Here is a 17195-nt window from a genome sequence, read left to right as displayed (position 1 = left end):
GAATCTTAAGAAAATAAAAATATAGAATAAGAAATATTATATAAGACTCATGATAGATTACTAGAACTTTACTGAAAATACCCAGAGGTCAAAGGAGGTAAAGAAAAGGCTATGAAGTATTTTTTGTTTCATGGATTCCATGATTTTGAGTAAACTGTTAGGTGTCAAGAGATTCTGAAGTACTAAGAGGAATCAGAAGTGCACTTCTGAAGAAACTGTTTCTGCGAAGAAACTTCTTGAGTTTCACCCAGAGTTAGCAAAAGCTAAAAAACTTAAGAAATTTGAATTGCATTGAGTAATCTTTTTAAATTAGGTATATAGCTTAAGCGCCTTTTATTTGCTCCTGGATAAAGAATTTTCTTAAAAAATTCCCAAACTTTTCAAAGAAAATTCTAACTTAAGCTAATATTTGTAGCTATGGATGAGAACATGAATCTAAAAGGCAATCTAGAATATTCAGGGATCCTTCTCAAAAAACGATTGACTAATGAATGGATTGCATCAATTAAAACTACTCACAGGACCAGAAGTCCACTTCAAAACATTGATGAATTTCTGGAGCCTTACTAAAGGTTATTAGAAGCAAAAGAACTTGAAAACGTTAATAGGTTACCTTGGTTTTATGTCTATAGACTAGATGTAGAGGTGCTTGCTTATCTCGTGTTTCTCTTACTAAATGAATAATTTATTTGCAGAAGATTCAAAAATTTTTAAGAAAATTTTTACTAAAGCTTATATTTGTGCCTATGGATGAGATCCTACGTGACAATTTAGAAACTTCAAAGTTCACACTCGAGAAACGCCCAATTATTGTATGATTTCTGTCTATTGGAGGTACTGACAGGAATCGGAAGTTGACATAAGGACCTTGGCCTGAAGTCAACCCTCTCTAAATGAAATAACCAATTTTTATTACAGAATTCATATGGCTTTCATTTCTTTACTCGAAAGCCTTATATTGTACAAAAAAAGGCAAAAAATCAAACTTGCTACGAATTGAACAAGGATCTGAAAAATTATTTTTGTTTTTAGAAAAAACATCACGAAAACAAAGTATTTCTCTCTTATTAAGTAAGATACATTATTATATTTATAAAAAAAAATTAAGGCTTATTTTAAACAAAGAATCCACTGTTAATTTAAAATAAATTTCAATTTTTTATAGGAGCATTTTTTTGAATTTAAAAAACATTTTTACTAAAATTCTACCAAAACATGCATAACTTAAAAGGATATGGTGTTATTTTTTTGTAATTATTGTTTTTTCAAAATATTTAATATTCTTTCAGGAAAAACCTTTATTGATTCTGCCTTGAAACATTTTTTTATTCTACTTCTAACGATTAAATGTATTTTTTTTTATTTTTTTCTTTTCTCGAATAAAATAGGATCAGATTAAAGAATAGCCTATTCTAAAATTTCAAAAACAGAGATTTTATTTAATTTTTCTAAAACCACGCGTAACTTAAATTATACATGAAAAGACGTAATTTTTTTAATCTTTTATAAAAATAATTTTCCTAATTTCCTACGCATACAGTAACAATTTGGCATTTCAAGGAGCAATAATAATTCTTTTTTGAATTATAAAAATTTTTGAATAATTTCATTCATTAATAAATAATTGACAATAAAATATGTAACATTTTTTATGATAACATATTATTTCGTCATATTTTCCTTTAAGTCACTCTATTTTCCTTCCTTTCTTTTTGCCTATTTTTTATATAAAATAGTGACGGATTAAAGAAAAACATTTTTAAATATTTAAAAATTAAATGTTTTACTAAAATTATATTAAAACGTGCCTAACTTTAATAGATGCGATTTTTTTTTACTGGCTATAAACACTGATATTGTTAAGTATCCTATTTTCTTTTGTAAATCATGAACGAATTTTAATAATTTTGTTAAAATCCTTAATAAAACAAATAAAAAACTTAACGAAACATCATCTATCAATATTCTTTCAAAAAGAACTTTTACTAGTTTTGCCTTGAATCCAATCAAAAAATATAGGATTGTCATAAACCATTAATTGCAAAAAAATAGCCAGTCCACTTAACTTTCTTTTAAAATATTGTACTCAAACAAATATTTTTTAAATGACTTAAAACTAGCAAAAATTAATCAGATTCACCAAAAAAAACTACACTCTACTACAGAAAATTGTAATTTTCAAACAAAGACTGTATATAATATACAAAGCGTTATTAACAATTTTTATACCTTTCACATAACTTAAGTAAATTTATATTTTATTAAAAACATTTGATAACATTTTCTTGTTTTTAGGGCATTTCAAAATAATTTTGATGTTTAGGTATTTAAAGTTATTTTTTGCAGGCATTTAATCGTAATATCTTCAAGGGAATTACCCTAATGAAATATATTTTTTAATTACTCCAAGTATATCTTGAAATTTTTAATTAAATAAATCTTTCCAAGGATTGCAAAATAATGTTTATCTTTTTAAGTCATTGTTATTATTTTTTTATGCCTTTGAAATATTAGAAGCTATTTTTCCTTATATTTCAGGCACTTAATTGCTGTTTTCTGATGTTTTTCATAGGTTTGACATAATTTCTCATCAATCCAATCACTTTTGTTTAAATTTTTAATTAAGTGACATGATTTGTTTTCTTATGATTTAAAAATATTTGCTATGTTTGCAGGGATTTTATCAGGAAGTAATTTTTTATTTTATTCTAGGCATTTGAAATAATTTCTTATATTTTTTAAACTATACAAATTATATGTATAGTTCACGTTTTTCAGGTATTTGATGTGATTTTAGGTTTTCAGGAATTTGAAAATTTTTCGACCTATTGCAGCGTATTTTTTTGTCTTTTCCAATGGCATTAATTTTTTCGGGAAATCTGGTCTCTTTTACATACAAAATTAGGTTCGTGGATACTCAAACCTTAATTTTTTAATAACTATTAAAACTATCTATTTATTCCAGTTGCTCCAAAAATTCAAACATTATTTTAAATTTTTCACGATTAGTTTTATTATTATAATCATTAATTTTATTTGCTTCTTTAAAATGTTGAGTAGTAAACATCTATTTTCTTCATTAATTTTAAAGACTTTTTTTTTTAAAACATGAAGTTGGGTTATGGTTTTCTTCCTAATTTTATAAAGAATTAAAGGAAACTAGAACTAAACACTAATTTTATTTAAGAATTAGGTCTCCTCATCGATTTAGATAATAATTAAGAAAATTAATCAGGTAATAAATATAATTATTATCAAAATATTTATAGCTCAACAAGCTCAGTCTCAGACAAGTCTCATTTACAACTCAGCAACAACTAGGTAAAAAAAAATCGAGTAAGCTGAAAAAATAAATAATATTTCCGCCTAAAAAAAGATTTATTAATACCTAAAATAGCGAAAAAAATTAATAATAATACCTCCTGAAAATATCCAATTATGAATTTGAGACCCAACTTTTCATCGCAAAATTCCTATAGAAACATCTGGAGCTCACAAAAAAGCTGGAATTATTTTCATTTGCTCTGCAAACCTGGTCGCCCTTTTAAAGCGAGGATTATAATATTATTTTGGCAGCATTTATGCACTTTTCAGATAAAAATCGGAACTCTATTACAGTGCCTGGAAAAAAAAGACATACAAGTATTTAAATTAAAAAAAATTAGTCCATAGCACCTGGAATCAATAAGGTATAAGACTATTTAAGTCATAATTTAACTGTCGTCCGAATTTATATGAACTAAATTCTGTATAGAAAAATATCAAACAATAAGGAATTTACTTAGGAGAATAATGCTCAAATTAGAGGAAATTTTCAAGGAGCATGTAGAAGTATTGAAAGAAGAATATGAGGAGGAACAGAATATAGACAGAGAATAAGAATACTAATAAACCGTGTTAATCTTATATTTTTAAATAATGATAAAAAATAAAAAAAACGATTGATTCTGGTTTACCTAATAAGAGTTAACTTATCATGAGGATGCTGAAACTTCAGTAATTAACCTGTTTAGTCATAACCCCTTTTTTTAATTAATAAAGGTTAACCATCGGCAAGAATATTAAGGCAATGAAGAGCATAATGTACTCTAATACTCAGAGTCATTGAAAGTCGAACCAGGATTAAAAATATTCGAAGAAGAAAAAGAAAAAGAAGAAAAATCAATAGTTTCTTGCCCAAAACTGATTTAGAAACCAGAAAGAAAATTACTTACTATTTTAAAACAATAAAAAATACCAGAAATTAGTAATGGTTATAATCGACTTCAATCATCTAAAGAATCAGTGTAAAATCTGCAAAAAGGTTAGCATTATTAAGGCCTTATCCCTTCTTCTTGTTGTTGTTAATCACTAAAAATAGCTTACATTAATTACACATCCAATGGTCTGGATATTCTATTAAGAATACCACTTAATTTGCAAATTCTACCATAAGGTACTGTTGAAAAAGAGTGCAAATAATTGTGAAAATAATTCTTTCACCCAATTACAGTCGAAGGCAAAAACATAATATAAATCCAAATAGACAGTTATGGTCCTATTTATTTCAAAAATGTACCTACTGGACTAGAGTAAATTTCATTTTAATTAATAAGACACTATTACTATTATTATTAACCTTGTTTTTCTTATTAGCAAGCTCTTCAGAACGACCTTCTCAACCATGCCCGTATACAGGAAAGTTTGACGTCAGTAATTTACTCAAACAGGATTCCAGAGATTTTCCACAGGAGAGAGTACCTTTGGAAGCCCAGGATGCTTTTTATCGCTCGAAGCGAACACCTCAGCACGATTTCGAGCTTATGGACATAGTCAGGGCAAGGCGGAAGAGGCTGGATCAAAGCAATTGTGGCAGCAAGTCATTCTCGAGTTTGGTCATTGGGTGTAATAAGATGGACACTATGGAGTTTAATACTGAGTGTACTACGCCAGATTTAATAACTGGTAAGGAGAATGTATTTTATGCTTTTATTCAGTTTTACTAGGCATTCTTTTATGATGGAGATAAGATGAAAAGCGTAGCTTTAGTAAATACATAGGAATTTAAATAATTTTTTATAGCTACGAGTCCGATGCTCCTAAAGTGACTAAATATTTCCTTAACTCGTATACTAAAATTTAAAATATATCTGCATAAGTAACTTTAATACAAAATTTACGGTTATAGAATATCTGAGTGAATGAATATAAGTGTTAATATGGACAGTATCAAAAGCTTGGAGAAATCTATAATACAATTTTTCAAAAAATGTTTGTTAATGCTTTTTATCCTCCTTTCTAAGCTTTAGATTACGTATGTTTTTTTGTCAATTTGGATCAGCTTTTCTCGTATCTGTGAAAAGCATTGATCAAATTCTTCAACTACGTCCCGTTTATTTTCCTAATTTCGATTATTGTTAATTTATGCTATTTTATCGTTAAAATTTGCTTTTACATAATTTTTTTAACCGTTTTCTGCCTATCGTTTACCTCACATTATTAATATTTTAGCTTATTGGTACTAAGAAAGTTATGTATCATGATGAGAAACGCTAAGATACATTTTTAAATTTCTGACATAACTGCTCAACACTAATCTCTGGGACTCAGTCTACATGTTGAAAAATAATTCTTTATAGTGTTTGTAATATGATATATTCTGATATCGATTTTTATTAAAGTTTAGATACTTGTTATCATTTAAGTGGCGCTCCTATTACCTTAAAAATGGGTCGATTTTTAACATCGTCAAATTTTATACTCTAAATATTAACTGTTCTGATTAAGTTAAATATGGTGTTTATTATCAGATGACCTAATAAGTGGAACTTTTTTCATAAAAATACCTGCCATATCTTCAGGGTGAGTCTTATTTTTGACGAAAAAAACTTGGATAAAGTTCAAAAGCTAATAATTGCAAGTTGGCTAGATTATCTCGTTATTTATGTTTTATTCTTTTAAACTACGTATTAAATGAAAATAAAATTGTTATTAAGCTACTACCCTTTTTAGATGTCTTCACTTAATTGTAATCCTAGAGATCTGGACTTATCGTTATTTTCTATAATTATATTTACAAACTTCGTCTTAAAATGACTCCAAGTTCATATTTGCTTGTTCATTTATTGTAATTCCAAATAACCTTTTACGGGTCTTTAATATTTAAGCAACAGCAAATTCTAGTTTTACTTAGCTCCTTTTTTATTCAGATATATCGATATATTCTTCATACTGTTTGAGAGTTATTTAATTTAAAATTTCTTTTAGTATTTGATATTTTACGATGAGTCAGTACAGGCCATTGTGGCGGCGGGTCACTAGATCAATAACAGAGCAGAGCTTATATGAACGAGATTACTGCAATATCTCTTGGATTAACTGGAATGCTGTTGTTCCTGAAACAACCGATTATAGATTTTATTATGAATTATTTATAATTATCATTATAACACGCTATTTCAGCCAACTGGCTCGATAAAATGGCTGGTCGTACCTGTAACAATTGTTTTAAGGTGTAGAAAGTATTCAGAAACGTTGCTTTTTATAGGAAGATGTAGATGTTCCAGTTTCGAGATACTAACTTTTAGCGATTTTAATTTAAGCCCCGTAAATTATAATATAACTGGGACTACTTTAACCCTATTGAATGCCATATCTGTACTGTCCTGCTTAGGCAAGTTATCCTAACTGCTAAACAGTAGTTTTGAGAAATCTCTCATTTTAATGTATTTGTATGCACTTTTTTCACTTATTTAATTTGAATATTTTTTTTCTGAAGTATATGGTAAAAAAATAACACTATACGTCAATTAAGTTTATTAACTCTCTTTATTCTCCTTAATATTGTTTGTAGTTAGGAAAATTTAAATTACAGAAAAATACAAAATTCTAAGCTCAAATGAAAAACAAATAACAAGTGAAAAACAAATAATACCAAATCAAATAATAGCAACTCTAGAGCGTAAAACAACTTCAACAAAAATAGATGACAAGGTACATATACAGGGTGTTAGGTTCATTATTTGCTAAATTGAATTGGCGGAAAGAAGAAGACATTTTTTAACTCTTCTTTCAGCCAATTAAATTTGCTGAATGATGCATCAAACACCCTGTAATTTTTAAAACTATTCATTTTCAGTTCATGTTACCAGAATCATCAATTATTAAAATCGGTAGTTTTCCCAAAATATTAGCCTGTTTGGTGGTATATGATCCTTTAATTTACTGATTAAATTCTTATTTCTATTTAAATTAATTCCCTTAGGAGCATTTCTTTGTTTTGGCGTGGTTAGCTCATATTTGCAAAACTTAGCCAAAAATATATTGTCCAACTGCCTAAGTTTATCAGAAAATTTTTCTTTATAACATAAAAATTTACAACCTGTTTCAAAATTTATTTGAATTATATTTTTTTAATAAATCCCGTGATTAAGTTTCTGTAGCTTCTGCTTTGAAGTATAATCAGTAAAATTAAAAAAAATATTTACAGTCATTTCCAATACAATAACTTTCCTTGAATTGGCATTTTAAACTGAGTTTTTAAAATCAGTAAAATCATAAACTTTTTTCTTTTTCTTAAGGGACAATTAAACTTGGTGGTGAAATGAGTTTGCTGACATGAACGTGTGACCGGGGCGAAATATTTTAACTCTAGTGCTTTCAAAGCAAGTTCCTTAAAATTAATAACATATATGAAAAATGATAATAGCGACCAATTTTTATTTTGGCTGGAACAACTATCCAACCAAATCAATTTTTTTTTAAATCTCTATTGGCCAAAAGAAAAGCATAAAGGGTAGAAATAATCTCACGCATTGACCGTCCTGCAATACCCTCATGCCATATGACAGCCACTGGATTATAGCTGCTTTTGGTCCCAACAGGAATGAAACTTTCATTGAATGCAATGATACGTGGGGTGAATATAATTTCCTTAAAGGTGTCAAACAGAGGCAGCATAATTACCTAAAAATATTAATATTTAAAATTATTAAAATATAATTAAAAAATCCAAGCTACACCTTCTGAAGATCGGCAGATACAATCAGTTCCGCAATGTTTTTTTCTCTTTGTGCATCACTGTCATATTTTTTTCTGGCTTCGCAAGCCTTTTCTTTGTGTTCATTATACTTTGTGCAGGTTTCACATCCATCGCAATCATTTTCAGGGTGAGATACTAACTCTTTATGGATCCCAAATTTTTCACTACTCCAGCATTCCTCGTTACCAAGGTTTGCAAATGAAATGTTCATTTCAGCAACTACTTTTCTATAAAGTTCATAAGAAAAGTTGTCATAATATTTATGTTTATAATCGTCATACATGTGTTTGATTGAAATGTCACTTGGTAGGTATTTACGGTTTGGTGCATGCTCCCTGCGATAGTGGGATATGGTTGGTCCAAACGAATTGATATGTTCAACTATTGTGACTCTATCAAGATTATTGGAAGCAGGGTGGCCTCTTTTATCAGTATCAGGTTTTAATTTAGAGAGATTAACGCTTCTTACGTTTTTTAGAATTCTGTCATTTGTTTCCGAAAAACCAAGAGTTTTTAATAGAAATACCTTGCACACATTTATCCCTTCACCATTTTTATTTAAAAAAAAATAGGTATATGTGTAAGTTCTTTTTAAATCATTATATTTAGCTGTATGCCTCTTTTTTATTGATTTTTTAATGCAGCCGCTAACAAACCAGTTTTGTTCATTTTTTGACATTTGCCAGAATTGCTTATTCATATTTTTTTGCCTTTCATAAGTTATGTTTTTACAGCATTTTAAGTGACATTTACAAGATTCCTGAACAAAAGAAGATTCTGCATACTGCTCGATTTTATTTTTTTTCGCATCGCAGGTCCTTCATCATATTTTTTTCTTTTTCGTAGCGAGTCATCTTTCGTGTACAGTTTACCCTCAGCTATGTTAATTGCATTGTCTATTATCTCTAAAACTAAGCTTGATATTAATTTTGGTTTATTGTCTTGATAGTCCTGGGCTTGTTTTATGACAATATTTTGGAGAATATTAATTTTAGGAGGAATTTTAACGTCATCATCAATGATTGAGTTTGATGGAAAAGAAAAATCTGTATCACTGTCAGATGATTCAGAGATGCAATCAGGAAGATATTCTGGATCGTCGTCAGTATTAATTTTAACACATTTTGGTTTTCTTGAGACATCTTGTGTTGAAGCTGTTTATTTAATGACAAAGTTAACATAAGCTTCAATCTGGTATTACCACGACTGCAACTGGCTTCCGACTATAATAATAAATAAACATTTATAAAAAAACATGTCGATAATAATTAATAGTAATACTTAAATCTTAAGCTATTTATTACTTACCGTAAATATCTATTATTTATTATATAAATATCTTGCTCGTTTACACTTACTTATATGTTACTTATTGTTTATTGCGTTTGATTTTGTATTAAACGTTCGCGAACTTAGTTTAACATACATAGCCAGAAATTAGTTGTTATTCAATAAAAACACAAGTGTTAATTTAAAGTTATGTACAATAATTTTGGCGGGAAGTCAGTTAATTGTAAAAATAATTATAATTGTAAAATTAATCATCACATTTGTCCTATGTGAAGCAGTTAGGACATTAAAACTTAAGATATCAGTTATTTTGCTAAAGAAATATGTCCTATATATACAGATAGGACTTTTTTACGTAGTAAAATCCATTTAAGACAATTCGTTTTAGGAATCCTTGCAGTTTTTACAGTTAGGCCAAATTGAATAGTACTATTTCGGGTATTTCCAATACACATAGGATTTTCTCTTTTAGTAGGCCGAAAGATTATTGCTATTTACGTGCAAAATCGTCTTAACCTTAAAAACCATTTTTTGCAGTTAGGACAACTTACTATAGTAGGGCAGTGTAGGATCTCTAAGGCTAGATCTACATATTTATTCACTTTTTCTGATACTTATCTTCTGTTATTTGTCATCTGTCTGTCGGTGAAAATGGGTCTGTCGTAGTAAAGTTTAGAGTTTATATTCTTAAGTAGCTTCTGGGGTTCATACTTAGTAAGTAACTAAGAACGTACTCGTCTAAGGGAAAATCAAGAATAATAAATATGAAAGTTAAAAACCGAATAATTATATCAGACAGACAGCAAATTAAATAAAAAAATCCAGAGTTTTCAAAGAATCGGAAGAAATTACGTCACACAAAATAGGTAACAGATGAAAAATAATAAAGCTCTCAGAAAAATGAACATTTCAAAACAAACATAGATCTACAGGAGGACGTTTAATTTTATATTTGACAAAGTTTTGTCACCTCTTCAACTCCAGCTAACTTCACTTTAATATGTCAAATAGGAACCCCCATTGTGTGACACATCTTTGTAAGTGACAAAATAATGTCTATTTGACAATGGCGAAAAATATTAAATCTAAGCTTAACTGTCTAGGAATAACAGATTCTTTATCGACCACAAACTTTTGTATTTTAAATCGATGTAATACATGTATCTAATAATGATAATAATGATGTATTTTAAGACCGACACATTGTGTTGTTCTTTTTTATGAGAAATGGTTGTATTAGGTTGAAAATTTGGTCAACTTCTTTCAATTTCAAAGATATTTTTTATTAAATTAATTCCAAAATCTTGACCCCTTAAGTAGATATACTTACTTGTTCATGGAGGTACTGAGCCAATTTGTCCTCAAATCCCTCTGATGGAAATTTTCTGCATTTTCCTGCTCAATAAGAGGCGCCTCCTCTGGATATTTTGGAGTATACATGACAACTAAATTACAGAAGAGTCCCACATTATTACCGGGATCATAATCGTCCGTTTTAATTGGAATTGAAAACTTATAGTGCTCCACCGAAATAATTTCAAAATCACCGTAATAAATCGATTACAGGGCCTCGATTTCACTTTTCTGCTCTTCTTTGAAATCCATATTTGTGTTTCATTATATTGCTTAAAAGGGGTTCTATGGAGGAAATTTACAGTATATTTCGTAAAATAGAGTCGCAAGTGAAGAGTATTTGAGGTTATGTTATTTTGACAATTCAGGACACATTCTGAATTTATTTCCTTACATTAGTATAGACTTCAGCCTAATTTCACTGCTATCAGCTGATGTCTGTCATACTGACACACAGAGCAAATGTCACTGCCAGCAATTCACTACTTTTCATTAGTGATGTTGATTTTCATTAGTATGGAAAAAATCCCATTATTTGGATAATAGGATTATGGGTAATGAATGATTTCTCAATATTCGAATTAGAAATTTGGGTTGGGTTGGGTTATGTTAGTTATGCTGGTTATAATAATCATCATTATCATCATCTTGTAATACATCATTTTAAAGGGCATACAATCTCCTATCTAACCTAAAAAAAAAACAAATTCGGTTGACGTATAAGCGAGTAGTAAGCAAAAATGTGTGTCAATAAAAAATATTTGATCAACTTAAGCATTGTTTTTTTTTTCTTGAAGAACTTATTAATGATTATTTGTTTTGACATGAAAGCACTGCATATACTTAACCTCAATGAATTTTGACTAATTTTACATTAATCTATGAGCTATGACGCTCCTTTTGTTCTGATATAAACAATCTCCTCAATGTTTTTATCATAACATCATTGTTTATTTTATTTTGGTTTTCATGGTATACATCTATCATCGCTACCAAGATTTCCTTACAAGCTTTTAATAAATGTTATATTCTCCATATAATATGCCGTAATATAAGAAGAATGAAAAGCCTTCACACGAAACAATGTAACAATATTTTACCTTTATACTCTAAAAGGAGCTCGGTTACACGTATCTGCTTAGAAATTGTAAACTTTATCTTTTTACCGCCCAAACAAAGAAGTCTTAAAGTTTAAAAACTGGGTCTGGCTATCTCAGCTTTGCGGCGTACAGAATCTATTTCACTTTTACGTCTAGTATCTATTTTTCAGTTCCTTTTCTCGAGTTTCGCAACAAATATATTGTAGTATTTAAATGAACTCAGCAATGGGCGAAACAATACACAGAGAGAGACAAGTCGTTGCTAAAAGCACGTATTCGCACTTACCTGTACCAGAATTTAATATTTTATCTCTATTTTCTAACAAACAAGGAAAAATCGAAGTTGCCACTGCGAGAGTCGGAAGTTTGCCGTCGTAATATTGAGAAATATGGCTGACTTTGCACCTAAGAATTTTAAAACTTGCCTTTTAAGGAACAAAGAGTTATGGATGTGGCAGATTTGTTACAGTTGGATGAATTATTTCATATAGGTTTTGTGACATAATGACCAATTGCTTGTATGAATCCTTTGTTGGTGAAAAACTGAACAAAATGGAAGAAATAAAAATATTAATTCTAGCAAGAAATTCTATAAAAGAATACTCGAATCACAACTTCAATAATCAAATAAAAGTCAAATAATCAAATATTTCTTTAGGTCTAAAATGTAAAGTATAAATATTTAAACACTGGTTAAAGTAATTTATCAGCAGTTTAGGCAGCACTGCTACTAGGTAGGTTCTTACTACTACTACTAACTTGCCAAAACCATTCTCAATTATTTTAAAAATTCAGTCAAAGATGACCTATAGGAGAAGCATACAGTTCAAATACTTGACAACTCGTTAATGTAAGTCTAAATGTAACTTGCCAGCAATTTGAGGCTGATGCTATTGGGTAGGTCACTACAACTACTACTGACTTGCCAAATATTTTAAAGATTCAGTTGGAGATGACCTATAGAAAAAGTAATATTTATTTATGTACTAAAGAACTAAGTTGAAATATAATAACTAAAAAATATGCAGCATACGCATTTATATACAGGGTGTCCCAAAAAAGAGTGTCAAGCGGGCGCCCAGAGATAGAGTAACCCTAGGGGAATCCGAATCATCCCATGTATATGATCCGATTTTTCTTAGTTTAGGAGTTATTACATTTTTTGTGATTTTTTAGTATTATTCGACTTTTATGCTTATTTCGTTCTACTATATTCATAGTAAATATGTAAGGCGGATGCCTGATTTTTATTTTATTATTTAGATAAAAGTTGACTCTGACAAGAACAAAGATAATTTGATCCAGAAATTAAAATATTGCTTACAAAAATAAATAAATTGTGACATAAAAAACAAAAGTAAAAAAAGTTCAACAAAGTTAAAGGCGTTTTAAAAATTACAGCATTTTTTTTTAAACATAATTATTTAAGCAACCTTACCGGTCTTTCAGCTTTTCAATATAAAAAATTCATTGAGCTACCCTTATCGCATCTTATTTAAATAGCAGTTAAAAGGAAAACAAAAAAAGATTTACTAATAAATGAAATAAAGCAAAAAGTGTTTTAATCAATTTATCTTTAATTATTACATAAAGTCTTCAAAATGATGACCTTGTTGTTCAATACAAATACGGCATCGGCGAAAAAAATTGTCTTTTAACTGTCTAAATGCTAATCTGTTATTTTTTATGGTTTGTTTTGCTTCATTAATTTTTATTCTTAGTTCTTCTAAGTTTCTTGACTCTTGAGCGTACACGACCTCCTAGTAACCCCAAACAAAAAAAATCAATTGGGTTTAAGTCCGGTGACCTAGGGGGCCACTAAATTGGTCCACCTCGACCGATCCACTTGTGTCTAAATCGCCTATCCAGATATTCTCGAACATTTATCGCATAATGGCAAGGAGCCCCATCGTTCTGAAAAAACATGTCTCTCCTTGTCTCCAAATCAACATCTTCTAACAGCTCATGGAGATTTTCTGTTAAAAAATTTTAATACATTAGAATTAACATTTTTGTAAGCAATATTTTAATTTCTGGATCAAATTATCTTTGTTCTTGTCAGAGTCAACTTTTATCTAAATAATAAAATAAAAGTCAGGCATTCGCCTTACCTATTTACTATGAATATAGCAGAAATAAGCATAAAAGTCGAATAATACTAAAAAATCACAAAAAATGTAATATAAAAAAAAATCAGATCATATACATGGAGGTGATTCGGATTCCCCTACGGTTGCTCTATCTCTGGGCGCTCGCTTGACACTCTTTTTTGGGACACCCTGTATATGTTCAATTAATTTTATCAATATGGCCTTTTGCCTTATATGTAGTAATTTTTCCTAAAATGTCATAACTTTGGGCCTAAAAATAAGTTTTTCCTTTGAATAGTTTTTGGAACACGTTATTTAACTGGTTGCTACCGATTTAAATTATATGGAAATATTAGAGCTTCTGATCCAGTATATTGCATTCAGTTTCCATTTCATTGCTAAGGTCTGCCTGCTTATTCATAAATAATATTTTATTTAAAATAAACTGGATGTCATATGAGTTTCATAGTTCTATTTGAAATGTCAACGTCAACATACTCAATGATAATAACAAAGGTTAAATTAAATCTTTCGTCATCTCAAATGATAAAGGATTTTATACTGATAATAGGTTCATTAAATTCAGTATCAGCTGCATAATTCTTATCTTGAAGATTAGATGAATTTGCTATTCTGCTTACTCTATATATACCCATCTAGAATTGATAGCAATAAGAGAGCATATGACTTAAACTGTTGCACATTATTGCTTTAAAAATTCTATACAATCTACACACTCGTTTTCTAGCTTTTCTCATAGACTACTAACGACTAACAAAAAAATCATGAAGTAAATTTTTAACTTTTTGGCACCCAACATAGGCCAATTATTATAATATTAAAATTTATCTTTGTGGAATTTTATTTTCCTGATCTTGTTGACTTCTGAGACTGGGTAGGAGTGAATACAATTTTTACAGCTACAGTAAAACGAGTAATAACCAATATATTTTGATCGAACAACATTGATAAAATCCTAAATAGTGGTCAAAACTTGTCATTCCTTGTAAAACTGTTTTCGTTTAACAGTTCTCATTTGGCAAATGTCAATATTAACGTCAAAAAATTATAATATATTTTAAATGATTTTTTATATTTATTGCAGTTCAAAATTTTGTATATAATGCGCATATTTTGAAACTATCAAGCTTTTGGGTTATGGCGCATGTCCCTTTTTAGGAAACTCTAAGAGATAGCGCATTTGTAACTGAATGACAGTCTAATAATTGTTTTGGTGTTGACAGATGGCGATAGTGACAAAAAGCCTTAAGTAAATCCAAAAAGTATTGGTCTATTTTCTGGAAGTAATTGATAGCTGGAAAATTAGTTCCGGGGTGGCAGTCCATAGAAAGGTTGTTTTTCTAAAGTACTCTCAGATTTCTAAAGCACCATATTGATACTTTAATAATATAAATATTTGTAAAGGTGCAACCTCAGTAAATAAATAAATATAAGGGAAGTAACTGGAATTTTGACAAAAATTAAATGAAATCAATTGAGAGTTTAACCCTTAGGATTAAATTAAGTTATAGTTAAAACATTAGTGCAAATAAAGTATTTTCAGTTATTAACAAATTCATTTACAGCTACTCACCTTTGTTTTAATCAAAACTTGAAATTAGAGTTTTTAAAAAAAATGCTATTAAAAAAATCCTTTAGTAGATTCCTGCTTTGTTTTAGTTGACGCCTTACTGCTTATTTATTTTCAGACCGTAGTCTAAAACACTTTTAGACTAAATAAATAAAAAAATTAAGTCCATTTTTAATGCAACAAGCAATAACATAATTACTCAATAACAGACATTTACCATAATTAGTCACTAGCGATAGTTACAAATTAATTTTAATTTATTTAATTTATACCTGTTTTTTATTAAAATTAGGTAAAGTTGTTGGTAAATAATCCTTAATAACAATTTTTTTATTTTCAATTAATGACTTGCAATATTCTGTGCAAAAAAATATTTGAATTTTTATCATTTATTTAAGAGAAAAAACCCAGTAATTATTCAACGTTTTTATCATTTCTTGGTACATCTTTAATTTAGTCAAAAATATTCCTAGTATAAATAATAATAAACAACATAACATATAAAGCATCTATGGTCACAGGAGTTCAGGAAAGTTGAACCAGAAATATTTCTTAAATGAGTAAAAGGTATTTTTTATTAGATAATCTTTAATATCGGCTTTAAATGTAGAAATTAGTAGAAATAGAGTCATTACATCGAAATCGCGGTATCAAAGAGCTGTTGATCTTGATAGAGTGTGAGTATATAACTACAGCAATCTCTATAGTTCCGATTAGCAATCACTCTACGTTGTAAGGCAAATATTTTGGACATATGAGCAAAGTGACTCTAGTCCAATAAACACTACTTACTACAGAGTGGAAGTATCGAAAATATGCAGCCCTGAGCGTGTAATCTAAAACTGAGGTGGATAAATTTCGTATTAGTAATTTACATCTTGATAATTTAGACGAGAGTTCCTTAACATAAGACAGTCACACCAAGAAAAGTTACAATTTCATTCAGAGACTGTTGACCATGTCTACAATCTCTAAGGGAGAAAATTATCTTTTTGGTTTTGTTATTAGGCATAATCGATTTGATGTCACCCACATCCCGGTCATTCCATGACTGATCAGCTGTAATATCCAGGCTAGATAGGCTGCTATTAGCAATCAAGGATGTTGTGTCATCAGCATAAAAATAGAAACCAGACCCAGAATGATAGCTGGAAAGATCATTGACATACATTTGTAAGTGAATGGGTGCAATGCCCTGCGGCACGCCATGTGTTGTCAGTAAACATTGGGACCTACCACTTGCAAAATGAACATATTGACTCCTGCCTGTTAAAAAGGAATGAAGCTATTTAATACTAGAACTGTCAAATCTATGATAGACGAGCTTTTAAAGAAGTATACTGTTACATATTGTTAATATAATCAAAATGTTGCCTGAAAATGGAAACTGCACTCAAACCCTTTCAAAATCTTGTCATACAGGACCCAGATCGCTGTATCCATTGAGGGTTGGGTGAAAATTGGGACTAAAACAATTGGACTATAACTTTCGGGGTCAATCGAAGGTCCTTTGTATGAATCGGTATATTTTAAGAAAGATAATTGAAGACAATGTCAAAAAAGGCCAAATTAATCTTAGAGTTTCTCTCGAAGAATCATCAAACCACTTTGACGCTTCTGATGTTATAGCTGTGTCAACTGATTTGGATGTCAAATCAAATGAACTAAGATATACATCAACAAGAGAATCCACAAATAATGTAAAGAAGACATAAACATTATCAAAATTATACATGTGATCCCAATTTTTT

General features: G+C 29.3%; 1 protein-coding gene across 2 annotated transcripts in view; it reads left to right on the top strand.

Moving 5' to 3' along the window:
- LOC126746083 (uncharacterized) overlaps positions 1 to 17195 on the top strand; it is a 431438-nt gene that overhangs the window by 404375 nt on the left and 9868 nt on the right. For both annotated transcript variants that reach the window (XM_050454188.1, XM_050454187.1), the window contains one exon: positions 4636 to 4944. In XM_050454188.1, coding sequence (XP_050310145.1) covers positions 4636 to 4944 — 309 coding nt within the window. The remainder of the gene's footprint in view (positions 1 to 4635; positions 4945 to 17195) is intronic.

Source organism: Anthonomus grandis, chromosome 17 (genome assembly GCF_022605725.1).
Source record: "Anthonomus grandis grandis chromosome 17, icAntGran1.3, whole genome shotgun sequence".
Lineage (NCBI taxonomy): Eukaryota > Metazoa > Arthropoda > Insecta > Coleoptera > Curculionidae > Anthonomus > Anthonomus grandis.
Note: the sequence above shows the minus strand (reverse complement) of the source record. Positions and strands in the feature narration are given on the sequence as shown.